Source organism: Peromyscus maniculatus, chromosome 3, assembly GCF_049852395.1.
Source record: "Peromyscus maniculatus bairdii isolate BWxNUB_F1_BW_parent chromosome 3, HU_Pman_BW_mat_3.1, whole genome shotgun sequence".
Lineage (NCBI taxonomy): Eukaryota > Metazoa > Chordata > Mammalia > Rodentia > Cricetidae > Peromyscus > Peromyscus maniculatus.
The window spans coordinates 111,215,145-111,242,486 of NC_134854.1; the positions used below are offsets into that span (position 1 = coordinate 111,215,145).

The window sequence follows — 27,342 nt, forward strand, 5'->3', positions numbered from 1 at the left end:
AGGCAGTTCACAATTGCCTGTAACTCCAGCTTCAAGAGGCTCCTACACATCTGGCCTCTGTGGAGATGAATGCTCACATACATAAACCTACACATAGATATATACACAGATATCTAGTGAAGTAAAATTGTTTAATACACATATATGTGAATATACTACACATGTATCATATTTTTTTCCAGCTTTCTGTGATCACACCCCCAAATGCCCTGTCGAGATGGGATGAAGAGCAGTCATTTTGAGACAGAATCTCCATCATAGCCAAGGCCAACCTGGGGCTCACTATGAAGACCAGGCTGGGCAGGAACTCTTCAGCCTCCAGAGTGCAGGGATTATAGGCATGAGCTTCTTTACCCAGCTAGGAAACAGTCTATTTGACGACACTGCCACAGGGATGAAATGAGACTGAGCATGGTGTGAACATGCAGAGTGTGTGAAGTTCTGTCTTCAATTCCAGTGAGTTGTGGAATCTAGTTTCTGACAGAGTCTCATCACAGAGACACTTTATTCTTTTTCTTTTGAGACAGATTTCACTCTCTAGTTCTGGCTTGCCTGGAACTCATCATGTAGACCAGGATGTTATCACAGAAATCCTCCTGCCTGGCTACTTTTCCTGACTATTTCTCATGAGGGAGAAGGGTGTGCCGAGGTGGGACTACATCTGGCAGGAGTCTGTTCTCACCTCCCACCATTCGGGTCCTGAGGATCAGTTTCAGGTCTTCAGGCTTGACATCTTCTCAGCCCACTCCCCACACCCACCTTTTAAAAAGGAATTGTATTTGTGTGTGCTCGTGTGCACACAGGAGTGCCTGCAAAGAGCAAAAGAGGCCTTCTACCCCCTGGAGCTGGACTTATGGTGAAAAAGAAGCACTCTTAACCACCGAGTCACCACTACAATACCAAAAGGCACATTTTCTGCATTAAAATGATGAAAATGGAGTCCAAGTCAAGTAGCCTCTAATGCTGTGCCCTACACAAGCACTGGAAAAGGACCAGCCTGGTGTTCCTGTGCACCCAACATTAATCATCCGTGAAACACAGAGCAGTAAAGACAGGAAAAAGTGCAGAGTTTTATTATGAAAAATCAGCGTTGAGTCTGTTTAAGAGGGTAACAAGGATTTATTAAGGTAATAAGAGGGGAGATACAGTCACAAACACAGAACCAAGTGAGCAGCTGTCGTCCATTTGCCCGGGAGCAAATGGATCCAGCCGTCTGAATCCACCCCAAGAAGTGTCGGCTCTGCATGGGAGAGACAGTGTGCAGCTTGACCTACTTAAGGGGCCCCTTGGCAGTGGGATCAGGATCCTTCCCTGGTGCATGTATGGGCTCTTTGGAGCCCAGTGCCTATGGTGGGACACCTCACACAGCCCTGGTTCAGGGGGAGGGGGCTTGGACCTGCTTCAACTGAATGTCAGGATCTGCTGACTCCCCTTGCCTTGTAAGAGGTGGGAATGGGGGGGGGAGACGGGGTAGGACACACTCTCCTTTCTTTTAAGAGATCAGACGCCATGCCCTAAGACTTACACCGCAAAGCTAATTGGTGGAATGAATTTCCACTACAGATTTCTCACACCATGATGGATGAGGTACTATCAATTGACAGACAAGGCCCACTGAGCCTTAACAGTGACATGCACAGCATCACACAGCTACCCAACACTGAGCTGCCTACAAAGGAGACATGAATGGCGCCACCTACACTGGAATTATCATTCTGCTATACTCTCCTACGCTTACATTTTTAACCAGCCATATTATTTTCAAAAGATAGTAGTCCAAATAGAGAACTGCCAAAAGTTGAAGAAAAGGGAGCATTATATGCTGAAGATGTGGATTAGTGTGAAGAGTGCATATCTAGTGTGCACACACCCTGGTTTGATCCCAAGTGATACATAAAACTAGTGTGAGTGAGGGAGTGCTGGAGTCAGGAGGCTCAGGATTCAAGGGCACCTCTTGCTACATCACAAATTCAAGGATAAGGTGGGGTATGTGATACACTTGTTGAGACAGACAGAGACACATACACAGAAACACTCGGGAAACCAATGCGCACTGCCTCAAATTTAAGGCCAGCACAGGCTACACAGTACCAGGCCAGGCAGAACTACATAAAGACCCTGTCTCAAAACAACAAAAAGCTCATTTAACAATGCCATTTTATTTCCAACATAGAAAACATATTGCAATGTTTGGGTGGGGGAGGGTTAATGCCAGTAGAATTGATCAAGGTAGCCTTTGCTTTCAAATGCAGGGCAATCCTCCTCAGCTTCTGTGAGGCGCCTGTCTTGTGCTCTAGAGAGGTGAGGCATCCAGGTGGCCCACAGTGCTAATCTGGGATCACCTTGTCAGTCCACCAACTGGATTCTACTCAGCAATAATAAGGGTCTCCAAATCTTGGCTTGCTGTGCTCTGTCAACCATAGAGCATCCAGAGAGGACCCCACCCCACCCCCAGAGTTCTCAGCAGCATCACCCTGTCTCATTCTCCTAGGTCTTGCTGACCAGGAGGTTCCTGCACAGAAGGTCAGGTTTTCCAAAAAGCTATCTCGTTTTTTCCAATAACTTTATGATCCTTTATCCTTATTTTTACTTCAGTGTGTATGCTGATCACTCACACATGTTTACACTTGTGTGCTTGTGCATGTGTGTCCTTGAATACATACACATGTATGCTCCAACTTGTATATATGTAGCACATGTATTCCCTTCAAATATCAATTCACTGATGCTGTACACATTGTGTTTTGGACACAGGCTTTCTCAAGGCCAGCAAGATTGATGCACCTTCATCAAATGGAGGTGGTGGTGGAGCATGCCTTTGGTTCCAGCACTCGGGAGGCAGAGAAAGGTAGATATCTGGGAGTTCAAGGCCAGCCTGGTCTCCAGAGCCAGCGCCAAACAAAGAAACACTGTCTTTGGGGGGAAAAAAAACGCAAACAAAAATCACAACAGTAAAACAAAACAAAAATAAGATGCACCTCTGTCCATCTCCGAGTGCTGGGGTGACAAGCTTCAGCAAGCCTGATCACTCTTTTTCTTGCATCCTGGGGAACGAATTCCTATCTCACAAGGAAAGCAGGTAATGTAAAAACAGACATTCACTATCCTGGTCCTCTTGTGCTTCTGAATCTCGCCCAGAGTGTCGATTTCACACTCTTGACTCACTGCCCAGTCGTCTAGCCTTATGAACAACAGAGATAGGAATAGCAGTGTGTGTCTCTGCAGTTTCTTCAAGGCCATCTCCTGGTCAGCACAGCTATGAAGGGTATTTTGTTCCTTTACTATGATAATGGGGAAAAGGAATGAAAGAAGGAAGGACAAAATCATGTTAGATGGGTGTAGCCGAGCAAGCATCCCCCACCCCACCCACAAACCCACCCAACCACCACAGTTGTTGGCACCAGGTGAAGCAGGAACCTCAGCCAACCAGGTGCTCTAACAGGGAACTGGTAAAGAAGTGCCACAAGGGGGCGGCACAACACCAGAGTTTCTGACAGGTTGCAGGGCCAACATCATACCTGCCTTTATGATGCTCTCCAAACCTTCCTCCAGACTGCCCCCCACAGGATCACCAGGGAGCACTACTCACACAGCTCCCCTGTGCCTCCCACAGGATCACCAGGGAGCACTACTCACACAGCTCCCCTGTGCCTCCCACAGGATCATCAGGGAGCACTACTCACACAGCTCCCCAGTGCCTCCCACTGGAAGAGCATTAGAAGTCCTTAGTGAACTCTTCAGTGCTGTGTGCACCCGGATGAACTTAATGCTCAGGGCAATTCAGATGTGAGTCACAGGGAAAAGAATTACTGCACATCTACACACCGGACTTTCTTCTATCAGAAAGCACTGATTCACACGGAATATGTGGTTGTTATGGGCTGCCATGCCACTGGTTTCTCAGATTTGGGCATTAAGATTTGGGGTAGGGGTTGTTTGCTTTTAAATTAGTGCCATTCCTCCTAGACTGACCTCCATCTCTCCATGTTGGAAGATGACCTTGACCACCTGATGCTCTTGTCTCCACCCTCCAATACTGGGATTTCTAGCATGTTCCACCTGGTTTTATTTCCTGCTGGGCAAGTACCCAGGGCCAAGAACCAGTGTGCATGCAAGGCCCATGGAACACTAGTCTGGTTGTTCACTTTCTATGTTTTAGAGAGAGAGAGAGATCTCACAGTGCCACCAAAGCTAGACTACTGCTCCTTATATAGCCCAGGCTGGCCTTGAATTTATGGCTCGTCTCCTGACTAAGCCCCCAGAGTCCTGGGATTATAAGCATACACCTTCATCCTAGCTCTAGCATCTAGTCTTAAGAAAAATGCACAAACTCCCTAGAACTGGCTAAATATGAGGGGTATGAGATTCTCCCGAGGGGCGAGGGAACTAAACCTTCAAGCAGTGGGGGTGAGGCTCCATCCCATAGTGTCATCAGCTACAGGTCCGGACATGGGCTGGTTGAGGCTGGTGCCTTCCATCCTGTCCCTCGGAGCTGCATAGAGAGTTAGATGAGTCCAACTTGAGGGCCGCTAGTCAGAACAGTCCTTCAAAGCAGCCTGGCTACACAGGTGACAGTCCAGGGACTGCTGCACACTGACCTGAGTGTCCTTGAGAGGGCATGGGACTGGGACAGCCTCCTTTCCCTCCCTCCTGACCAGATCACAGCTCACCAGCTTCAGAAGAAGAGCAGTATCTGGATACAGGTCATGTTTGTGGCACTCCAAAACACTCTCAGGAAAAAGACTAGGTCATCTAGAAAGGTTAAAAGAAAAAAAGAGAGAAAAAATTCAGGTTCAATGCTGTAGATCTGTAATTCCATCAGGAGGTCTTCCTCAGCTACATAGTGAGTCCCAGGCTAGCCTGAGCTACAGGTGTGACTCAGTTGGGTCAGCTCTTGCCTAGCATGCAGGGAGTCCTGGGTTTGGTCCCCAAGACCAAATAAACCAGGCTTGGTGGGGAATTCCAGTAGTCCCTACATTGGTAGGTGGAGGCAGAGGATTAAAAGTTCAAGGTCATCCACTGCTACATAGATAATTTTAAAAACAAAACCCCTCAAACACACAAAGGACAGGTGCACACCTGTATCCCCTCCGATCAGTTGGCTGAGGGCAGGAGGGTCGCCAGTCCTTGGCAGCCTGGACTACAGACAGAAAACCGGAGTCAAAACAAGAGGAGAAAAAAATAAGAAGATTCCTCATTAGACTGGTAGTTATGCCACCATGGGGTTTAAGAGTCAGTTGTTTTGGCAAAGAAAAGAAAAGGCCATGAGTATAAAGAATAGACAGTAGTGAGGGGTATGGTTAAGGACAGGGTTGGCGAACTCTACATAAGGAGTGTGTGTGTTTGTGCAGGATGCATGTGTGACCACATGTGTGTGTGTGTGTGTGTGTGTGTGTGTGTGTGTGTGTGTGTGAGAGAGAGAGAGAGAGAGAGAGAGAGAGAGAGAGAGAGAGAGAGTGTGTGTCTGTGTGTGTGGAGGGGGGCACATGTGCACCTGAGCCCACCCTGGACTGTCTGTCTGTCTGTTCTAACCCTTTGGGCACACATGTAGACCAGGAATATTCATCCAATGCTTTTGCACCTTAGGTATTTTTGTTTGTTCTATGAGACAGAGTTTCTCCGAGTTTACCTGGCTGTCTTGGAGCTCACTCTCTAAACCAGCTGTTCTAAACTCACAGAGATCTGCCTGCCTCTGCCTCCCAGTCCTGGGATTAAAGGGTGCTGCACCATCACCGGGCATTCACCTTCTTTTACGAGACAGTGTGTCTAAATGACCACAGGCCAGCAAGCTCCCACACTTGCCTCTCTTCAGCCCCAGGCCTCAGATGACATAAGGACACCGCCACATCCAGTTTTCACACACTCCTTCCTTTCTCTGTGGCACTTTAGCCATTCCCCCATCTCCCCAGACGTTGTCCAGATCTGATAGTTCAAAATGTGTAGAATTTCCATATTCTCCTTGGGATGGGATTCCACTCAGCCTGCAACTCACTCCTGCCTATACTGGCCTTGAGCTTTTCATACTTAACAGGGCACAGTGGCTAAAACTGGAATTTCTGCCTTGGGAAGTTAGAGACAAGATGATGAGGATCCTGCTCAAGGTCATCTTTGGCTACAGAGTGGCCTGCCTGGGATATAGGAGACTTTGACTAAACCACAAATGCTAACAGTGTTCCAGTGCACCTAAGAGACACTGAGGCAGCAGGACCCTCAGGAATTTAAAGCCAGTCTGGACTCTCTACCGAATTCAGTCCAGCCTGAGTTGCAGGGCAATACTCTGTATAAACACATAAACCAGCAGAGGAGCTGGGCGCTGGTGGTCCATGCCTTTAATCCTGGGATTTGGAAGGTAGAGCCAGGAAGATCTCTGTGAGTTCAAGTAAGTCTGGATTACAGAATGAGATCCAGGACAGGTACAAAAGCTACACTGAAAAACCCTGTCTCTAAACACAAACAAACAAAACAACAGACAGACAGACAAAGAAACGAAACAGCAGATGAAAACAGTTTGTAGCAAAGTAGACAGAAGCAAATGTCAGAAAATAAAGTGGACTTGTGCATGTGGCACCTTAATACACCTGTCAGGGAATGAAAGCCAATTTCCATCTTTGGTTGTAGGTCAAATGTGCTTGCTTAGCATGCGTCTGTGAGACTGTTATTATTAGGGTGGGTGATTCAAGGTTTTATGTGTGTTATTTTTTAGTTGGTCAGGATTAATATCATGTATTTATTTCAATCAATTGCAATTTTTAATTTATGTTTGCATTTTGGGTTTGCTCTTTATAGCAATCTTCAGTGTTTGGTGATTTTCTGGGGGTCCTATTTAAGACTGAACAGCTGACCTGCCTGGAAGTTGTTCATGTAGAAGAGAGGCAGAGAGAGAGAAGGAGAGACACAGAGACAGAGACAGAGAGAGATACTCACCAGTGGCTTTATATTCCTGGGGATGGGGGCAGGTGAACAATACAGTTGTCTTAGGGGGATCACAATGTGAGAGGCCAGATCTCCCTCCCATACTGGCCAGCGTCGCCTGTGAAGTCCTCCTCAGTTTTTTTCTGAGGAGATCCATTGGGTGAGGCCAGCAAAGGATCCGGTGGAATGTAATTTCCCAAGTTGTTGTCAATGGGTTGGGAAGCATGGGGTTCTGGGGTACTCTTCTCACCCCAGAGTGGAAGAAGGTCCTCTTTTCAGATTGAGCACATTAAAATGTCTGTCCTGGGACCTTAGTGGTGCTCAGAGGACAGAAGAGAAGTGACAGATGTGTTCTCCTAGTGCTGGAACACTATCAGGACTCGCTGTTGGACACAGGTGCCAGCATAGCATGATTATCAAACCAGGACCATTGTTTCCTGTCACATTAAGGATATACATATATCGATGTACCAACCACATCAGTCACACAGACTCTTCCATGCCTCGTGCTGTGGCATGTTGGCACTGTCTAAGGAGAAAGAACACACAAAACGAACCTTACCAATGTGACTGTGGGATGGACAGGGGAGGCTTCCAGAAAACTCGCCCAAAGGATGTGCAAAAGCCTGCTTACCTGTATAAGAACAAGCCACCTTAGGGATGTGAACCTCTGAGTCAGACTTGGGCTGGCAAGAGGCAGGGCCCACAGCAGGTTGCTGCCCCCTCATAAGGGTTTCTGGTTCCATCCATATCACCACACCTATCGGTGCCTCATGGTGTGGCATGTGGTAGTGAGTGTGAAATCCAGTTCCCAATGGGAATGGTGGCCTTGAAGGAGCAAGCATGGAGAGGCAGCAGGTGAGTAACTAGAGGCCAGAATTGGTGGAGAGAGAAGGCTCAGCCGGCCCTGGATTCACTCCTCAGTAGAGATTGTCCCAAGCTTTGCTCTGAGTTGGGTGTGAGGACTCAAGCAGTGTACCTTGCTGTGATGACTTTTCGGGGTTCTTGCAAAAGGTTGGCAGGATGCTACCTGTAGCATAAAAAGAGTCTTATTAATAAAAACAAACCCAGAGCCAGGTATTGGGGTGAATGCTGGAAGATCAGAGAAGCACAACAAGCCACAGCTACCTCTCCTTTCAGTTCCTCAGCTGATCCTGTTTCCTCCGACTGGAAGCCTCTGAGTTCTCATCCAAATACATCTCTGCTGAACTGTTGCTGAAAAGCCTAAAAGCTTAACCTGCCTAGTTCCTGGTCCTCATGCCTTATATACCTTTCTGCTTTCTGACATCACTTCCTGGGATTATAGGCTCACTTTCTGGGATTCAAGGCATGAGTCGCCATGCCTTGCTGTTTCCAGTGTGGCTTTAAACTCACAGAGATACAGATGAAACTCTGCTATCCATGTTATAGGACTAAAGGCGTGTGTGCCCCCATTTTCTGTCCTCTATGTCTTGGGGCTATTCTGTTCTCTGACCCAGATCAGTTTATTAGGGTGCACAACATTTTGGGGAACACAATCACCACAGCTACCCTCTATTGGAGGCCTACAGGGCTGCTTAATGTCCACAATCTGAACCTGGGAACCCATCTTGTGGCAGGTAGGACAGGCTGACTAGAAATACTCTCCCTGGGGAGAGAAGTCTCAGGTCATGGAGAAGACACTGTTCTCTGCCCAGAAACAGGGAGCAAAGGAGAGTCACTACCCAGAGGGCAATCTCTGATGTTTAGCCAGGAGGGGAAGAGGGCAAGGGACTATTGTTCCAAGAGACAGCTTAGGGCCCCTTTGCACCTCAGCCCTCCTGTCTGAGCAAGACCCTGTGGAAAGCCTGTCCTTCCCGCCTGGGATTTTACGTGGAGAGATCTGTGCTGGGGTGGACAGCTCTTCCTCTACAGGAGGGACCTATGTCCATTCTGCCTCCTGGACATCTGTCCTGGCTCCCTGTGGGGCTGTCCGATTCTCAGCCAGACCGGTCCCCAACCCGTGGCTCACAAGCCATGGAGCTGGGGCTTGACCTCTTCAGCACTTCAAAGCAGAAAGACACAGGAAGGAGACTCTTAGTGGCTTTGGAACACACAGGACTTATTGTGCTGGCCCTGCATGTCTGAGCTAACGGTGTGACTCGCTTAGGACAGCTCTTGCATAGCATGTAGGGGGCCCTTGGTTTGGACTCCAGGACCAAATAAACCAGGCTTGGTGGGGAATTCCTGGAGTCCCTATATTTGGTAAGTGGAAGCAGAAGGATTAAAAGTTCAAGGTCATCCACCCCTACATAGATAATTTAAATATCAAAAACCCTCAAACACACTGGCAGCCTGAACTACAGACAGAAAACCCAAGTCAAAACAAGAGGAGAGTAAAAAATGAGAGGATTCCTCATTAGAGGGGACTGATAGTTATGCCACTGTGGTGTTTAAGAGTCATGTGCTTTGGCAAAGAAAAGAAAAGGCCATGAGTACAAGGAATAGACAGTAGTGAGGGGTATGGCGAAGGACAGGGTGGAGAACTCTGCACAAAGAGTGTGAGTGTTTGTGCAAGGTGCATGTGTGACCACAGGTGTGTGTGTGTGTGTGTGTGTGTGTGTGTGTGTGTGTGTGTGTTCCTGTCTGTCTGTCTGTTCTAACCCTTTGTGCACACATGTAGACCAGGAATATTCATCAACTGCTTTTGCACCTTAGTTCTTTTGTTTTTTGTTTTTTGCCACAGGGTTTCTCCAAGTTTACCTGGCTGTCCTGGAGCTCGCTCTCTAGACCAGCTGTCTTTGAACTCACAGAGATATGCCTGCCTCTGCCTCCCAGTCCTGGGATTAATGGGTGCTCCACCACCACAGGATTTGACCTCCATTCGAGACAGTGTGTCTCACTGACCTCAGGCCAGCAAGCTCCCACGCTTGCCTCTCTTCAGCTACAGGCCTCAGAGGACATAAGGACACGGCCACATCCAGTTTTCACACACTCCTTCCTTTCTCTGTGGGGTTTTAGCCATTCCCCTTCTCCCCAGACCGTGTCCAGATCTGATAGTTCAAAATGTTCAGAATTTCCATATTCTTTTTGAGACGGGATTCCACGCAGCGTGCAACTCACTCCTGGCCTTGAGCTTTTCATACTTAACAGGGTACAGTGGCTAAAACTGGAATTTCTGCCTTGGGAAGTTAGAGACAAGATGATGAGGATCCTGCTCAAGGTCATCTTTGGCTACAGAGTGGCCTGCCTGGGATATAGGAGACTTTGACTAAACCACAAATGCTAACAGTGTTCCAGTGCACCTAAGAGACACTGAGGCAGCAGGACCCTCAGGAATTTAAAGCCAGTCTGGACTCTCTACCGAATTCAGTCCAGCCTGAGTTGCAGGGCAATACTCTGTATAAACACATAAACCAGCAGAGGAGCTGGGCGGTGGTGGTCCATGCCTTTAATCCTGGGATTTGGAAGGTAGAGCCAGGAAGATCTCTGTGAAGTCAAGTAAGTCTGGATTACAGAATGAGATCCAGGACAGGTACCAAAGCTACACTGAAAAACCCTGTCTCTAAACACAAACAAACAAACAAACAAAACAACAGACAGACAGACAAAGAAACGAAACAGCAGATGAAAACAGTTTGTAGCAAAGTAGACAGAAGCAAATGTCAGAAAAGAAAGTGGACTTGTGCATGTGGCACCTTAATACACCTGTCAGGGAATGAAAGCCAATTTCCATCTTTGGTTGTAGGTGGAATGTGCTTGCTTAGCATGCGTCTGTGAGACTGTTATTATTAGGGTGGGTCATTCAAGGTTTTATGTGTGTTATTTTTTAGTTGGTCAGGATTAATATCGTGTATCTATTTCAATCAAATGCAATTTTTAATTTATGTTTGCATTTTGGGTTTGCTCTTTATAGCAATCTTCAGTGTTTGGTGATTTTCTGGGGGTCCTGTATAAGACTGAACAGCTGACCTGCCTGGAAGTTGTTCATGTAGAAGAGAGGCAGAGAGAGAGAAGGAGAGACACAGAGACAGAGACAGAGACAGAGACAGAGACAGAGACAGAGACAGAGACAGAGATACTCACCAGTGGCTTTATATTCCTGGGGATGGGGGCAGGTGAACAATACAGTTGTCTTAGGGGGATCACAATGTGAGAGGCCAGATCTCCCTCCCATACTGGCCAGCGTCGCCTGTGAAGTCCTCCTCAGTTTTTTTCTGAGGAGATCCATTGGGTGAGGCCAGCAAAGGATCCGGTGGAATGTAATTTCCCAAGTTGTTGTCAATGGGTTGGGAAGCATGGGGTTCTGGGGTACTCTTCTCACCCCAGAGTGGAAGAAGGTTCTATTTTCTTTTCAGATTGAGCACATTAAAATGTCTGTCCTGGGACCTTAGTGGTGCTCAGAGGACAGAAGAGATGTGACAGATGTGTTCTGCTAGTGCTGGAACACTATCAGGACTCGCTGTTGGACACAGAAGTCAGCATAGCATGATTATCAAACCAGGACCATTGTTTCCTGTCACATTAAGGATATACATATATCGATGTACCAACCACATCAGTCACACAGACTCTTCCATGCCTCGTGCTGTGGCATGTTGGCACTGTCTAAGGAGAAAGAACACACAAAACGAGACCTTACCAATGTGACTGTGGGATGGACAGGGGAGGCTTCCAGAAAACTCGCCCAAGGGATGTGCAAAAGCCTGCTTACCTGTATAAGAACAAGCCACCTTAGGGATATGAACCTCTGAGTCAGACTTGGACTGGCAAGACGCAGGGCCCACAGCAGGTTGCTGCCCCCTCATAAGGGTTTCTGGTTCCATCCATATCACGACACCTATCAGTGCCTCATGGTGTGGCATGTGGTGGTGAGTGTGAAATCCAGTTCCCAATGGGAATGGTGGCCTTGAAGGAGCAAGCATGGAGAGGCAGCAGGTGAGTAACTAGAGGGCAGAATTGATGGAGAGAGAAGGCTCAGCCGGCCCTGGAGTCACTCCTCAGTAGAGATTGTCCCAAGCTTTGCTCTGAGTTGGGTGTGAGGACTCAAGCAGTGTACCTTGCTGTGATGACTTTTCGGGATTCTTGCAAAAGGTTGGCAGGATGCTACCTGTAGCATAAAAAGAGTCTTATTAATAAAAACAAACCCAGAGCCAGGTATTGGGGAGAATGCTGGAAGATCAGAGAAGCACAACAAGCCACAGCTACCTCTCCTTTCAGTTCCTCAGCTGATCCTCTTTCCTCCGACTGGAAGCCTCTGAGTCCTCATCCAAATACATCTCTGCTGAACTGCTGCTGAAAAGCCTAAAAGCTTAACCTGCCTAGTTCCTGGTCCTCATGCCTTATATACCTTTCTGCTTTCTGACATCACTTCCTGGGATTATAGGCTCACTTTCTGGGATTCAAGGCATGAGTCGCCATGCCTGGCTGTTTCCAGTGTGGCTTTAAACTCAAAGAGATACAGATGAAACTCTGATATCCATGTTATAGGACTAAAGGCGTGTGTGCCCCCATTTTCTGTCCTCTATGTCTTGGGGCTATTCTGTTCTCTGACCCAGATCAGTTTATTAGGGTGCACAACATTTTGGGGAACACAATCACCACAGCTACCCTCTATTGGAGGCCTACAGGGCTGCTTAATGTCCACAATCTGAACCTGGGAACCCATCTTGTGGCAGGTAGGACAGGCTGACTAGAAATACTCTCCCTGGGGAGAGAAGTCTCAGGTCATGGAGAAGACCCTGTTCTCTGCCCAGAAACAGGGAGCAAAGGAGAGTCACTACCCAGAGGGCAATCTCTGATGTTTAGCCAGGAGGGGAAGAGGGCAAGGGACTATTGTTCCAAGAGACAGCTTAGGGCCCCTTTGCACCTCAGCCCTCCTGTCTGAGCAAGACCCTGTGGAAAGCCTGTCCTTCCCGCCTGGGATTTTACGTGGAGAGATCTGTGCTGGGGTGGACAGCTCTTCCTCTACAGGAGGGACCTATGTCCATTCTGCCTCCTGGACATCTGTCCTGGCTCCCTGTGGGGCTGTCCGATTCTCTGCCAGACAGGTCCCCAACCCGTGGCTCACAAGCCATGGAGCTGGGTCTTGACCTCTTCAGCACTTCAAAGCAGAAAGACACAGGAAGGACACTCTTAGTGGCTTTGGAACACACAGGACTTATTGTGCTGGCCCTGCATGTCTGAGCTAACGGTGTGACTCGCTTAGGACAGCTCTTGCATAGCATGTAGGGGGCCCTTGGTTTGGACTCCAGGACCAAATAAACCAGGCTTGGTGGGGAATTCCTGTAGTCCCTATATTTGGTAAGTGGAAGCAGAAGGATTAAAAGTTCAAGGTCATCCACCCCTACATAGATAATTTAAATATCAAAAACCCTCAAACACACTGGCAGCCTGAACTACAGACAGAAAACCCAAGTCTAAACAAGAGGAGAGTAAAAAATGAGAGGATTCCTCATTAGAGGGGACTGATAGTTATGCCACTGTGGTGTTTAAGAGTCATGTGCTTTGGCAAAGAAAAGAAAAGGCCATGAGTACAAGGAATAGACAGTAGTGAGGGGTATGGGTAAGGACAGGGTGGAGAACTCTGCACAAAGAGTGTGAGTGTTTGTGCAAGGTGCATGTGTGACCACAGGTGTGTGTGTGTGTGTGTGTGTGTGTGTGTGTGTGGTGTGTGTGTGTATGTGTGTGTTCCTGTCTGTCTGTCTGTTCTAACCCTTTGTGCACACATGTAGACCAGGAATATTCATCAACTGCTTTTGCACCTTAGTTCTTTTGTTTTTTGTTTTTTGCCACAGGGTTTCTCCACGTTTACCTGGCTGTCCTGGAGCTCGCTCTCTAGACCAGCTGTCTTTGAACTCACAGAGATATGCCTGCCTCTGCCTCCCAGTCCTGGGATTAATGGATGCTCCACCACCACAGGATTTCACCTCCATTCGAGACAGTGTGTCTCACTGACCTCAGGCCAGCAAGCTCCCACGCTTGCCTCTCTTCAGCTACAGGCCTCAGATGACATAAGGACACGGCCACATCCAGTTTTCACACAGTCCTTCCTTTCTCTGTGGGGTTTTAGCCATTCCCCTTCTCCCCAGACCGTGTCCAGATCTGATAGTTCAAAATGTTCAGAATTTCCATATTCTTTTTGAGACGGGATTCCACTCAGCCTGCAACTCACTCCTGGCCTTGAGCTTTCCATACTTAACAGGGTACAGTGGCTAAAACTGGAATTTCTGCCTTGGGAAGTTAGAGACAAGAAGATGAGGATCCTGCTCAAGGTCATCTTTGGCTACAGAGTGGCCTGCCTGGGATATAGGAGACTTTGACTAAACCACAAATGCTAACAGTGTTCCAGTGCACCTAAGAGACACTGAGGCAGCAGGACCCTCAGGAATTTAAAGCCTGTCTGGACTCTCTACCGAATTCAGTCCAGCCTGAGTTGCAGGGCAATACTCTGTATAAACACATAAACCAGCAGAGGAGCTGGGCGCTGGTGGTCCATGCCTTTAATCCTGGGATTTGGAAGGTAGAGCCAGGCAGATCTCTGTGAGTTCAAGTAAGTCTGGTCTACAGAATGAGATCCAGGACAGGTACAAAAGCTACACTGAAAAACCCTGTCTCTAAACACAAACAAACAAAAAAACAGACAGACAGACAGACAAAGAAACGAAACAGCAGATGAAAACAGTTTGTAGCAAAGTAGACAGAAGCAAATGTCAGAAAAGAAAATGGACTTGTGCATGTGACACCTTAATACACCTGTCAGGGAATGAAAGCCAATTTCCATCTTTGGTTGTAGGTCAAATGTGCTTGCTTAGCATGCGTCTGTGAGACTGTTATTATTAGGGTGGGTCATTCAAGGTTTTATGTGTGTTATTTTTTAGTTGGTCAGGATTAATATCATGTATCTATTTCAATCAATTGCAATTTTTATTTTATGTTTTCATTTGGATTTGCTCTTTATAACAATCTTCAGTGTTTGGTGATTCTCGTGGGGGTCCAGTTTAAGACTGAACAGCTGACCTGCCTGGAAGTTATTCTTGTAGAAGAGAGGCAGAGAGAGAGAAGGAGAGACACAGAGACAGAGACAGAAAGAGATACTCACCAGTGACTTTATATTCCTGGAGATGGGGGCTAGTGAACAATACAGTTGTCTAAGGGGGATCACAACGTGAGAGGCCAGATCTCCCTCCCAGACTGGCCAGAGTTGTCTGAAAAGTCCTCCTCAGTTTTTTCTGAGGAGATCCAATGGCTGAGGCCAGCAAAGGATCCAGTGGAATGTACTTTCCCAAGTTTTTGTCAATGGGTTGGTAAGCATGGGTTTCTGGGGTACTCTTCTCACCCCAGAGTGGAATAAGATTCTCTCTTCTTTTCAGATTGAGCACATTAAAATGTCTGTCCTGGGACCTTAGTGGTGCTCAGAGGACAGAAGAGATGTGACAGATGTGTTCTCCTAGTGCTGGAACACTATCAGGACACGTTGTTGGACACCCAAGCCAGCATAGCATGATTATCAAACCAGGACCATTGTTTTCATGTCATATCAGGCAGTCACATAGATCGATGTACCATCCACATCAGTCACACAAACTCTTCTGTGTCTCATGCTGTGGCATATTGGCACTGTCGAAGGAGAAAGAACATACAAGACGAGACCTTACCAATGTGACTGTGGGATGGACAGGGGAGGCTTCTAGAAAACTAGCCCAAAGGATGTGCAAAAGCATGCTTACCTGTATAAGAACAATCCATCTTAGGAATATGGACCTCTGAGTGCAGACTTGGGCTGGTAAGAGGCAGGGCCCACAGCAGGTTGCTGCCCCCTCATAAGGCTTTCTGGTTCCATCCATATCATGACACCTATCACTGCCTCATGGTGTGGCATGTGGTGGTGAGTGTGAAATCCAGTTCCCATGGGAATGGTGGCCTTGAAGGAGCAAGCATGGAGAGGCAGCAGGTGAGTAACTAGAGGGCAGTATTGGCTGAGAGAAGACTCAGCCAGCTCTGGAGTCACTCCTCAGTAGAGATTGTCCCAAGCTTTGCTCTGAGTTGGGTGTGAGGACTCAAGTAGTGTCTCTTACTCTGATGACTTTTCGGGTTCTTGCAAAAGGTTGGCAGGATGCTACCTGTAGAATGAATCTTTTTTTTTTTTTTTTTTGGTTTTTCAAGACAGGGTTTCTCTGTATAGCTTTGCACGTTTCCTGGAACTCACTTGGTAGCCCAGGCTGGCCTCTAACTCACAGAGATCCGCCTGGCTCTGCCTCCCGAGTGCTGGGATTAAAGTCGTGCGCCACCACCGCCCGGCCTGTAACATGAATCTTAAAGAGTCTTATTAATAAAAACAAACCCAGAGCCAGGTATTGGGGTGAGTGCTGGAAGATCAGAGAAGCATAAGAAGCCACAGCTACCTCTCCTTGCCAGTTCCTCAGCTGATCCCGTTTCCTCAGACTGGAAGCCTCTGAGTCCTCATCCAAATAGATCTCTGCTGAACTGTTGTTGAAAAGCCTAAAAGCTTAACCTGCCTAGTTCCTGGTCCTCATGCCTTATATACCTTTCTGCTTTCTGACATCACTTCCTGGGATTATAGGTTCACTTTCTGGGATTCAAGGCATGAGTCGCCATGCCTTGCTGTATTGGTGTGGCTTTCAACTCACAGAGATCCAGATGAATCTCTGCTCTCCACATTATAGGACTAAAGGCGTGTGTGCCCCCATTTTCTGGTCCTATTTCTAGGGGCTGTACTCTCCTCTGGCCCATATAATTTTATTAGAGTGTACAACATTTTGGGGAACACAATCACCTCAGCTACCCTCTATTAGAGCCCTACAGGGCTGCTTAATGTCCACAATCTGAACCTGGGAACCCATCTTGGGGCAGGGAGGACAAGCTGACTAGAAATACTCACCCTGGGGAGAGGAGTCTCACGTCATGGAGAAGACCCTGTTCTCTGCCCAGAAACAGGGAGCAAAGGAGAGTCACTACCCAGAGGGCAATCTCTGATGCTTAGCCAGGCAGGGGAAGAGGGCAAGGGGCTATAGTTCCATGAGACAGCTTAGGGCCCCTTTGCACCTCAGCCCTCTCCACTCAGCAAGACCCTGTGAAAAGCCTGTCCTTCTTGCCTGGGATTTTACCTGGAGAGATCTGCGCTGGGGTGGACAGCTCTTCCTCTGCAGGAGGGGCCTGTGTCCACACTGCTTCCTGGACATCCGGCCTGGCTCCCTGTGGGGCTGTCCGATTCTCAGCCAGACCGGTCCCCAACCCGTGGCTCACAAGCCATGGAGCTGGGGCTTGACCTCTTCAGGACTTCAAAATAGAAAGACACAGGAAGGAGACTCTTAGTGGCTTTGGAACACACAGGACTTCCTGGGCTGGCCCTGCAGTGCCTAAGCTCCCCACTGCTCCTCCATGGGATCTTTGCCTCCTTTGGCCTTGCCCCGCCTCCTGCTCTCCCTGCTCCTATCAGCATCTTTGTGTCCACTTGTAGCTCAAAAATTCTGAGGTCACACTAGAGAGATTTTCTGGGATTGTTCTCTCTGAAGTGACAGTTTGATAAGTTCACAAGTGTGCCACAAGTTGGCACTTGCATCTTTACCACAAGGGACAGGAGGAGAAGCACAAATAAAATGAGGTAAGTGCACCCACCTGGTTCTGGGGGTGACTCCATGATCCCTTCCCTTTGGAGCCAGGTTCTTGCGGGAGGCTCGGCCTCTCTCTGCAGGTGGCAGGCAGCAGCAACAGAGGTTTCTGAAGCAGTTCATAATTGTTTTCCTGACCCCCTTCCAGCTGTGACGCCTCCGGGTTCGGGATGAAGCTGGGCCTGCATCCTGGGGCTGCCCATGGGTGATGGCCACTTCCTGGGTGATGGCCATATCCAGAGTGATAGCCTCTTCCTGAATGAGGTTCTCAACCTGGGTCATGGTGGCTTCTGGGGAGATGGTTGCATCCTGAATGATGGCCTCTACTTGCATGATGGTCGCTTCCTGTGATATGGTTTCATTCTTTACCATGGTCCCATCATGGTTCATGGTCTTTTCCTGGATCATGTTTGCATCATGAGTTATGGCCTCATTCTGGGTCATCTTCCCTTCCTTGATCATGGTCCTTTGTTGGGTCAAGGTGGTTTGCTGAGTGATGACCTCATCTTGGGTCAAGGTTGTCCCTTCCTGGGACAAGGTGGTATCCTGGGTGATAACCTCATCCTGAATTAATGTTGCATCATGGGTGATGACCTCATCCTGGGTCATTGTCCCTTCATGGGTCATAGCTTCATCCTCTGTCATGGTCAGTTCATGAGTTATGGCCTCATCCTGGGTCATAGTCTCTTCCTGCAATGTATCCCAAGGGGAGGAGCCTGTGGGGGTGAAATACTGAGGTGCCTCCTGGGAGCTCCAGAGTTCCTCCTGTGGACTGCAGGAGGACAAGTTGTTGTCTGTGTCACCTGGAGTCTCACTCTGGTGTGGCCTAGGAGAGGAGGTGTCCAGAAAGAGAGGTGGCTGGACACTGGCCAAGTGACAACCGAATGACCCGAACTCCGAATGTGTGAAATACTCAATGCTTTCCAGGCTGCTGCTTGTGAAGGAATCAGTCGCAGAATAGAACAGGTGGGTTAGATAGGGATGGTGCATCCTCTTTGGCTGGCAGCACAGGGCGGCAGGCATGCTCTGCCTTGTGCCACCCTGCCTGGCATTCTTCTCTTCTCTCTCCTTGGTCTTAGATGGCAAGGTGAAGGTGGGGGGAGCAGGCTCGGTAGCTCTCCATAAGGACACAGGGAAAGTGTGAAGATCTGCCAGGTTGAGGTCAAGGCCTGACCGCATGGCTCTCACGGGTTTCTTTTGGTGATGGTAGCAGTCTCCCCCAGGTGACTGGTGCTGTAGAATTAGGTAAGTGGCCATCACCTGGTTGTATTTCTGGTCTCTCAGAGACTCAACGATTTCTTCAGATTTATACCCCATGACTGTCATGGCTTTGACAATGCTAGGGCTGGGGGTGCCTGGGAGAGCCTGGGTGGAAGTAGGTGGTGACCGAGCCTCACTGCTCCTGACTATGGGGAACCTCATGATTTGGCCTATGGTGGGCCTCCGGCCAGGGTTGATGATCAGCAGTTTGACGATGACATTGTAAATGTCCATGGAAACATGTGGAGGCACCTTGAAGTTTGCGGCAAGGATGTGCTCTTTCACCCGCTCAACAGACCTAGCTCTGAAGGGAAAGTGCCCGGTGACCATGAGGAAGAGGAGCACGCCCAAACTCCACACATCAGTGGCAAGGCCATCATAGGCCTCCTCTCCAAACAGTTCTGGGGCACAGTAAAATAAAGTTCCACAGAAACCCCTAAACTTCTGCTCAGGCATGACCTTGGCCGAAAGGCCAAAATCGGCAAGCTTGGCATTACCCTTGCAGTCCAGGAGGATGTTCCCTGCCTTAATGTCTCTGTGAGCAATCGAGTTATTGTGACAGTACTGCACTGCATGCAATATCTGGATAAACAACCTTCGAGCCTCGCTCTCCTCTAAGGACCCCAGTTCCAGTATATGATGCAGCAGGTCTCCCTCTGATGCATGCTCCATCACCAGGTAGGTGGTCTCTCTGGTCTCGACCACATGAAACAATTGAACGATGTTGGCATGGGCAAGGGATTTCATGATGCTGACTTCACTGTTGATAAATGAGGCATACTTCTTCTTGTTTCTAAGAATTTTTACAACCACACAGGATACTGTGGGCACGTGAAAGGCCAATTTGACCTCTGAAAAATGTCCTTGGGCCAGGGTCATCATCATCTTATAGTCATCGGTGAAGGCCTCCTCAGCAGAGCAGTGGGCCTCCCCGGCCTGCTCCATGGTCAGGTCCTTGTTGTTAAGGCTAGAACCAAAGCCTCAATGGGGAATTTTAAACAGTCCAAATCAGGCCCAGACTGTTTATCAATACAAATTGCTACATCCAAAAGGAAAAGAAAGTCAGAATTACTTTAGACAACCTAATAGGGATGCAATGCTCAGAAAGAAAAGAAAACACCTTCCAAAGCAGCAGATAGCAGAATAAGACACAGATCGGATTGGTCGGAATCAACCAGAAACAGAGAATAAAACAAGGGGTCACAGAAGCTAAGAGACGTTTCTTTGGAAGGATAATCATCCTCTTACATGAACTCAGCACTCACTGAGAGAGAAGGCACTAATAAAATCAGATGCAAAAGCACTTGATAAGACAACAGACATCCCCAAATCCAGTGTGCCTGGGTGGGCAGATGGCTCAGGAGTTCAGAAGACCTGTATGTGGTTCTCAGGACCCAGGTCAGACGACTCACAACTGCCTTAACTCCAGCTCTAGGTGCGCCTACACCTCTGGCCTCTGAGGGCATCCATACAATGCATGCATGTGCCCATGTGGGCAGACTCACACAGACACATGCACACTCGAGGGTGCCAATACGCACACTCACAGGTAGTACAAATAACTTAAAATATTGATGCTTTTTGTATGATTTCTTTTCCATGACCTAGAAGGTCAGAAGAGGGCATCAAATCCCCTAGAAATGGAGTTTCAGGCAGTTATGGTGGGTCATGGGAGTGCTGGGAGGCAAGCCTAGGTCTTCTGTAAGAACAGTACATGCTCCTACCTGCTGGGTAATCTCTCAAACCTACCCCACCCCAAAATTAATCTGTTTGTTAAAACCAGGGGGTCCTTCTCATTGATTGGAAAATGTGGATGAAATTGAGAAATTTCTAGATACAAATTCAACTTGAGAAGAGACAATAAACAACAAGATTAAAGTATTTTTGATAAAAGACTCTGCACAGAAAAGCCCAGGACCAGGCACTTACTGATGATTCATTCCAGCCCCTAAAGAACAAATGTCAGTGCTCCTCCAAACTGCACAAAATAGAAAGGACTTAACAGTTCCAAACTCATTCATGCCTAAGCCAGGAAAGGACACTATTAAGAAAAAAAAAAAAAGGCTGTTTCCATGATGAACATGGATGTGATAGTCATTAATAATATTACTAATACTTCTCACCAAATTCCACAACACATTAATAAGGCCATAGTTGATGGTTAAAACACACTCACAAGGATCCTTACAAGGATTGCTCTGCATGCTTAGAGGACAAACACCACAATATAGAAACGGAATGAAGGGCAAGAGTGCCACAGTCAAGCCATGGGAAGCCATCCAGGATGAAACTGGGGCTCTCAACAAGGACAGACTGGAGCAGATGCTTTACCTGGGGAAAGCCAGTCCTGCAAATGTGCTGCTTGTTTTCTCTCCTCTGTGGGATTTGGGAGCAGGAGGAGGTTGTCAACTTAAAAAGGGTTTACTAGGAAAGTGGAGGGGGAAGTGGGAGAAGAAAGCATAACAGCACAGGTTAATCACATGATTGATGTGATCAAAAATGCATTACAGGTGTTCCTGTGATTGTCCTAACTAAATGGCTTCTATGTGCCATATTACCAAGAAAAGGCTTGAAATAGGAGAAATAAATGAAGAAAAACATGACAATAAAGGAAGAGGTAAAGACAAACACAGAGGGGCTGGAGAGATGATTTAGTGTTTCAGAGCAACTCCTGCTCTTTCATAGAACCCCGGTTAGGTGCCCAACAGCCACATGGTGGCTCACAACCACCTGTTACTTGAGCTTCAGCTCATCTGTCTCCCTCTTGTGACCTCCACGGGTACCAGGTATGTGGCACACAGACATACATGGAGACAAAATACTCATACCCATAAAACAAAAATATCAAAATATTCTACCTCAGGAAACATAACCTAAAAATGAATAAAAACTGGTGGGCAGTGGTGGCACATGCCTTTATTTCCAGCACTCAGGAGGCAGAGGCAGGCAGATCTCTGAGTTCAAGGCCAGTCTGGTTTACAAGTGAGTTCCAGGAAGGCCAGAGCTACGCAAAGAAACCCTGTCTTGAATTACCCCACACATCAAAAAGAATAGAAAGTCAAATAGAAGATAATAAAGAACATGAAAAAGTGAGTGGAAAAATAAAGCAAGCCAATAGACAAATTCACTGAGAACAAGAAACCAAATAAAGTCAACAGACTTGGAGAGAAACTCACAGTGTCGGGGTCCAACAGCTCCCGAAAGTCCACGTCAACTCTTTCTTTCACCAGTGCCGAACACCACCTCTCCAACCAACCAGCAGCTCCTGCACTGTAAGGACAGGAGGCAGCCTCAGCCAGAGCTGTGAGTGCACAGGTGTCTGTCATTGTGACATCACAGCAAGAAATGGACCAATGAGGGCTCAGCACAGCTCACTGGTCTGGCCAGCGGGGCAGTAGGGGCCTGAGGAGCCTGGTTACACTCAAATGGCTGTCTTCAGTGTTTCCCAGTGACCCATTTCTTCCTGCTAGGGCCATTTCCTGTGGTCCAAAAATTCCCCAAATGGTGTCACCTGGTGGGACCAGTGTCCAAACACTTGATTCTTTGTGGGCCATTGACACCCAAACCTTAACAAGGACCCTTCCACTTTAATAATTAAACAAGGAGTCCTAAGAATGGCAATGGCTCCAGAGCATTGGCCCTGCCTCAGTTACAGACTGATAGTCTCCCCTTAGTAGGTGGAGAGTGTTTTGCTCTTCATTTGGACCCTAGCCTTCTGTGACAAGTTTGTAATAACTCATCATGTCTACACTCAAAAAATTCAAGTTATATTATTTTTAACTCAGATCAATGGGTCCTATAGGATGACAGCTCCTGACTATATTGGGATGTTGTGAGAAAATAGTTTTCCCTGGCACCCCAGGACCTAGGACTAACATCTGTGGGGCTGGGAGAAAGTTGACACCATTTGTTTCAGGTCCCCATTATTCCTGAGACTTCTCACCAAAGTCCAGGATGGTTTGCTGTATAGATACTCAGATTGATGGGTCCTATAGGACTACATTGGGATGTTGTGAGAAAATACTGTTTTCCATGGCACCCAGGACCTAGGACTAACATCTGTGGGGCTGAAAGTTGACATCATTTTTTTTCCATTTACTTCAATATAGTTTATTTTCCTTTTTTTTTTCTTTTACAAATCAGCCTTGGATTCGCCTGTCCTCCCCCCTCCTGTCCCCCTGGCCCTCCTTTCCCCCATCCCACCCCCCATTCCCATCTCCTACAGGACAAAGACTCCCCCTGGGGATTCAGCTCAACTGGTAGATTAAGTCCAGGCGGGTCCAGTCCCCTTCTCCCAGGCTGAGCAAAGTGTCCCTGCATAGACCCCAGGTTCCAAACAGCCAGCTCATGAACTAAGGAAAGGTGCCGATCCCACTGCCTCATTTGTCACATGGTCCCCATTGTTCCTGAGACTTCTCACCAAAGTCCAGGATCCCAGAAGACAGTGGCCTGATATGTTCAAAATGATCAAGAAAGTACTTGTCAGCCAGAACCCTATAGACAACATGTGTAAGAGATGGAGCCCTATCCTGGCACCCTAGGCCTTCTGCTCTCAAACAAAATGCCTTAGTTTGTCCCTTATAAACAACAGAAATCGGTTGCTTGTGTGTCTGGACATTGGCAAAGCAAGATCAAGATACCAAACAAATTGAGTGTGTAACAGGGATGCTTTCTAACTCTAATTGGTACTTTGTATATTCTCACATGGTCAAGGAAAAGCATGAACTCAGTCTATCAAGCCCTTTTCTAGAGGCCACATGTTCTGCTGTATAGCAAGTCTTTAGTGCTTGGGAGTCCCCAGATCTTAATACTGTTGTTTTGTGACTGATGCTTCAACAGAGACTTGGCAGGACACAGACACAGACTCACACTTATACACACACTATACACACTACACATACACACACACACACACACACACACACACACACACACACACACACATCTCACAATTAGGCATGATACAACTAGCTGTGTCCAGCCTAAGGAGAGTCCTTCAGGGCAGCTGATGTACATTATATAGGAGCTCAATGGGAAAAAACAGGAAAGTGTTATGGGATATTTGATGGCACTGAGAAACTCAGAGACTGGTAATAAAATTACCCTTGGGTCAGGTGGTGGAGCCAGCAACTAGTTGACAGGAATTAGCCATTGAGAGGAAGGAGGGAGTAGGAATATGGATAGAGAAATGCACAGGAAGGAGCTGGGAGGGACTTAATTTGGGTCTTTATGGTTTGGGACGAGTGCAGGGACACTTTTCTCCTTGGGTCTCTGGCTAAAAAGGAAGGTCTTCTGGTTGCTTCTCGGCCTCTCATCTAGCAGATTTTCTCCCCAACATCTGATTCCTGAGTTCTTATTGGTAAATAGAACAATAGTCTTAGTTAAAACTTGCATTTAGTGGCTGTGGCTTAGCTGGTACCAGTGGGACCAGAAATGTATGGTTCTCGGGGTTTTTTGGAGGGGTGCTGCCTCTGGGGCCTCGGGGCACCGATGCAAGGCCGATAAACGGACAGAGAAACAACCAAGTCTCATAAAGGTGAGCACATGGCAATTATTAAAGCTAGGAGAGTGGAGGCAGGAGAAATAGCAGTTGAAGTTGTCTTTGGCTCCACAGTAGTCTTGAGGCTAGCCTGTGCTACAGGAGACCCTGTCTCACCAAACCAAAAAGCAAAAGCAAAGAGAAGAGCAAGGACTGCTTTTGTTTTGTACGTGATGGAGGTTCCCACTGCTTCAGAAATATCGCTTGCTGTGAGACACAGGACATGGACCCAGTGAGTGTGACATCAGCAACTGAGGTGGGAGGGCTGTGGGCAGCCTTTTCCATGTTCTTGAAGCTACGCTGCTGTCACCTCCCATCAGAAGTCATTGGTTCTGCACAGTAGATGGACCTCACAGGACCCACCCAGAACCAGCTATGTGACATGAGCCAAAGAAACTGGATGGAAGTTTACAAGAGGTCAAGAAGGATGTTTTCTGTCAAGAAAACGTTCACACCACCTGAAGGCATCACATGTTTACACATTCCACACTTAAGCACTGGCTAGCAATTCTAGCAGACTAAATCATCACACAATGAAAGGGAGACATGGGTACTGTCCAGCAATGGGCACTCAAGTACTACCTGCCAGTTCTCTATCAGGTATTAGGTTTCTGAAAGTCACAGAGGATAGGCCCTCCCTCATCATCAACACCTGGGAAATCCAGGAAGGAGACTGAAGGGCCTTGCTGTTGGACCATGAAGGTCCTACTACCCACCACCTCTCTCCAAAGATGAAAAGATTAAGATTGGAGGTGGTGGCACATGCCTTTAATGCCAGTACTTGGGAGGCAGAGGCAGGCAGACCTCTGTGAGATCAAGGCCAGCCTGGTCTATAGAGAGAATTCCAGGACAGCCAGGACCACACACAGAGAAACCCTGTCTGGATAAACAAACAAAGAAAAGATAAGGTGTTTTGTTCAAGGCCAGGTTTGGGAAAACCAGGTAAAGACTGTCCTTGTCAATGAAATGTCCCCTCCTTTTCCAAAGGGACAGGTGTTTGGGGTGGGTCTGTGGAGTGCTGGGCATGATTCCAGCACTGGGCAGTTTTGTTCCTGAACATGTTCTTTGTGCTCTTAGGCCAGCAGAACTGATCCTTTGCTTCAAAATCATGATTGTCCCCATCCTCTGTGCGTGATAGCACACAGCTTTAGTCCTGTGATCGCACACCACTTAAGTTAGAAAATGAAAATGACCCATGCAAGGACAGTTTCCATCAGACAGAAGGACAGAAGATGGTGGAGGGACAGTGTGGTAAGTCCCACCAAGGAAAGTTCTTTTCCTCCTCGAAGAACAGGTTCTTTTTAGACTCTCATTTTTTCTGTTCTTGAATTCTTTTCAGCTGCCCTCTTCCATATAATCTCATCTCTGGCCTTGCTCGGAGCCATGACTTTTGACCTGCCAGCCTAAGATAACCACCTAGGAGGAGACTTTTTCCTGAAGCACAGACACAATCTGTGCCCTTCCTTAAACACCTTCTAGGTAGGCAGTGATGATGCATGCCTTTAGTCTAGCACTAGGGAGGCAGAGTCACTCTAATTTCTTGATTGAAGGCCAATCTGGTCTATAGAATAAGTTCCAGGATACCAGTACTACACAGTGAAATCTTGTCTTGAAAAAAACAAAACACCCCCCCACGCAAAAAAAAAAAAGAACAAAAAAGGGAAAAAAGACCATCCAATGTAGCCTCTCAGTCCTTAGACTAGGAGTCCACAAAACATAGAGTGGGAGGGCTTGAAATAAAAAGGGAAGCACTGGAGACTTGGAATCAGTGGGCAGGAGTTAGTGAGATGAGAGGAATGTGTTCAAAATTCATGGGTATGTATGGAAATGTTACTGTGAGATTACTTACTCAAGATGTGCAGTTAATATAAACTAATGCATGTTTTTTAATGCATTAAAAACATGAAAAAGATAAATCAAAGTGAAAATGACATAGATCAAGAAAGAATACAAAAATAAAAATGTGAGAGTATAAAGAAAAACAAAAATAAGGACAATCATTCCTGAAACCAATAAATGAATAAATAAACAGGAACGCCACAAAAGCCATGGCCTCAGAAGGGAACTCACTCTGATGAGGTTCAACAGCTGTGCAGAGTCCTCATGAAGCTCACCAGTGTGGAGATCCACCAACCAACAGCTACCACACTGTGTGGACAGAAACCAGCCCTAGTGCGTTCTGTATATGGCCAGGTATCTATCATTCCTCACAATGGCTCCTTGTGACTTCGCAGCAAAAGATGAACTAACCATGTCTGGGCACAAATCATGCTGATTTCCTCAGTTTCTGCACTTGAGGACAGGGAAGGCAAGGTAGCAGGAACGGCAGGTGTCTAGGGCAGTAGGGACCTGAGGAAGCTGGTTACATCCAGTTCTCCCCTGTTGCCAGTGACTGACTTCTGGCAAGGCCCCCATTCCTAAGATCCACACCTTCCCCATTCAGTGACTCCTGTTCAAACCCATGATTCTTTGTGGGACATCTGCCATCAAAACCACAGGAAGGATATTTTCCACTTTAATAATAATAGAAGGAATGTTGGTCATGCCAGCAACAGGCTCCAGAGTGTTGTCCTTCAGTGGGTTGTAGACACTGATATTCATCTATTAGTGGACAGGCAGCATGGTTCCTTTTCCACTTGCTCCCTAACACTTTAATAACTATTTATTTATAAAGCTCATCATATACACACTCAAGAAAGTCAATTCCCTTCTCATTAGACGCAGACTATGGAGAAATGGATGGTGGTCTCTGGTTGACATTGGGAGTCTGTGATGGCTAATCTTGTCACCTTGAGTATATTAGGAATGAACTGAAACCCAGGCAGTGGGGCACACCTGAGAGGGATTTTCCTCTGTTAAATTATTTGAGGTGGAGACTGTCCCAAATTCTGGATCCTATGAATCAGTAGATCCACCCTATATCTGGCTCACACCTTCAGCTGGCAGAAGGAAGCTTGTACTTTTTCTGTCTGCTTGCCCTCACTCTCACTGGCAAATTCATCTAGTCTGAGCCTTCCTTTGCCAGTGTTAGAACCCACTTCT

The 27,342-nt window shown here is 47.4% G+C and overlaps 1 protein-coding gene across 20 annotated transcripts; it reads right to left on the reverse strand.

The window, feature by feature from the left end:
* Positions 1–2,140: 2,140 nt before the first annotated feature.
* LOC143272438 (sperm motility kinase X-like) lies at positions 2,141–26,467 on the reverse strand. Of its 20 annotated transcripts, XM_076567302.1 has the most exons (18): positions 26,371–26,467; positions 21,938–22,031; positions 17,509–19,800; positions 16,998–17,169; positions 15,600–15,793; positions 14,972–15,489; positions 12,802–12,973; positions 11,930–11,980; positions 11,585–11,778; positions 10,957–11,478; positions 8,764–8,935; positions 7,892–7,942; positions 7,547–7,740; positions 6,925–7,441; positions 5,080–5,140; positions 4,671–4,752; positions 4,393–4,492; positions 2,141–3,276 (listed from the first exon to the last, which is right to left on the reverse strand). In XM_076567302.1, the coding sequence occupies exons 3-4, from the start codon at positions 19,704–19,706 to the stop codon at positions 17,133–17,135; spliced, it is 2,235 nt and encodes a 744-aa protein (XP_076423417.1). In that variant the 5' UTR covers positions 19,707–19,800; positions 21,938–22,031; positions 26,371–26,467; the 3' UTR covers positions 2,141–3,276; positions 4,393–4,492; positions 4,671–4,752; positions 5,080–5,140; positions 6,925–7,441; positions 7,547–7,740; positions 7,892–7,942; positions 8,764–8,935; positions 10,957–11,478; positions 11,585–11,778; positions 11,930–11,980; positions 12,802–12,973; positions 14,972–15,489; positions 15,600–15,793; positions 16,998–17,132. The 20 variants fall into 20 exon arrangements, with proteins under 20 accessions (XP_076423417.1, XP_076423419.1, XP_076423421.1 ...); XM_076567304.1 differs by lacking the exon at positions 14,972–15,489 and having other exon boundaries at positions 2,141–3,281; XM_076567306.1 differs by lacking the exon at positions 8,764–8,935 and having other exon boundaries at positions 2,141–3,281; positions 15,209–15,489.
* Positions 26,468–27,342: the final 875 nt, after the last annotated feature.

Coding starts and splice junctions, on each gene's coding strand:
- LOC143272438 (XM_076567292.1), bottom strand. CDS start 19,706: ATGGAGCAGGCCGGGGAGGCCCACTGCTCTGCTGAGGAGGCCTTCACC. Junction 15,794..17,508: donor GGAGTCACCCCCAGAACCAG/GTGGGTGCACTT, acceptor TGCTCCTTCAAG/GCCACCATTCCCATGGGAAC.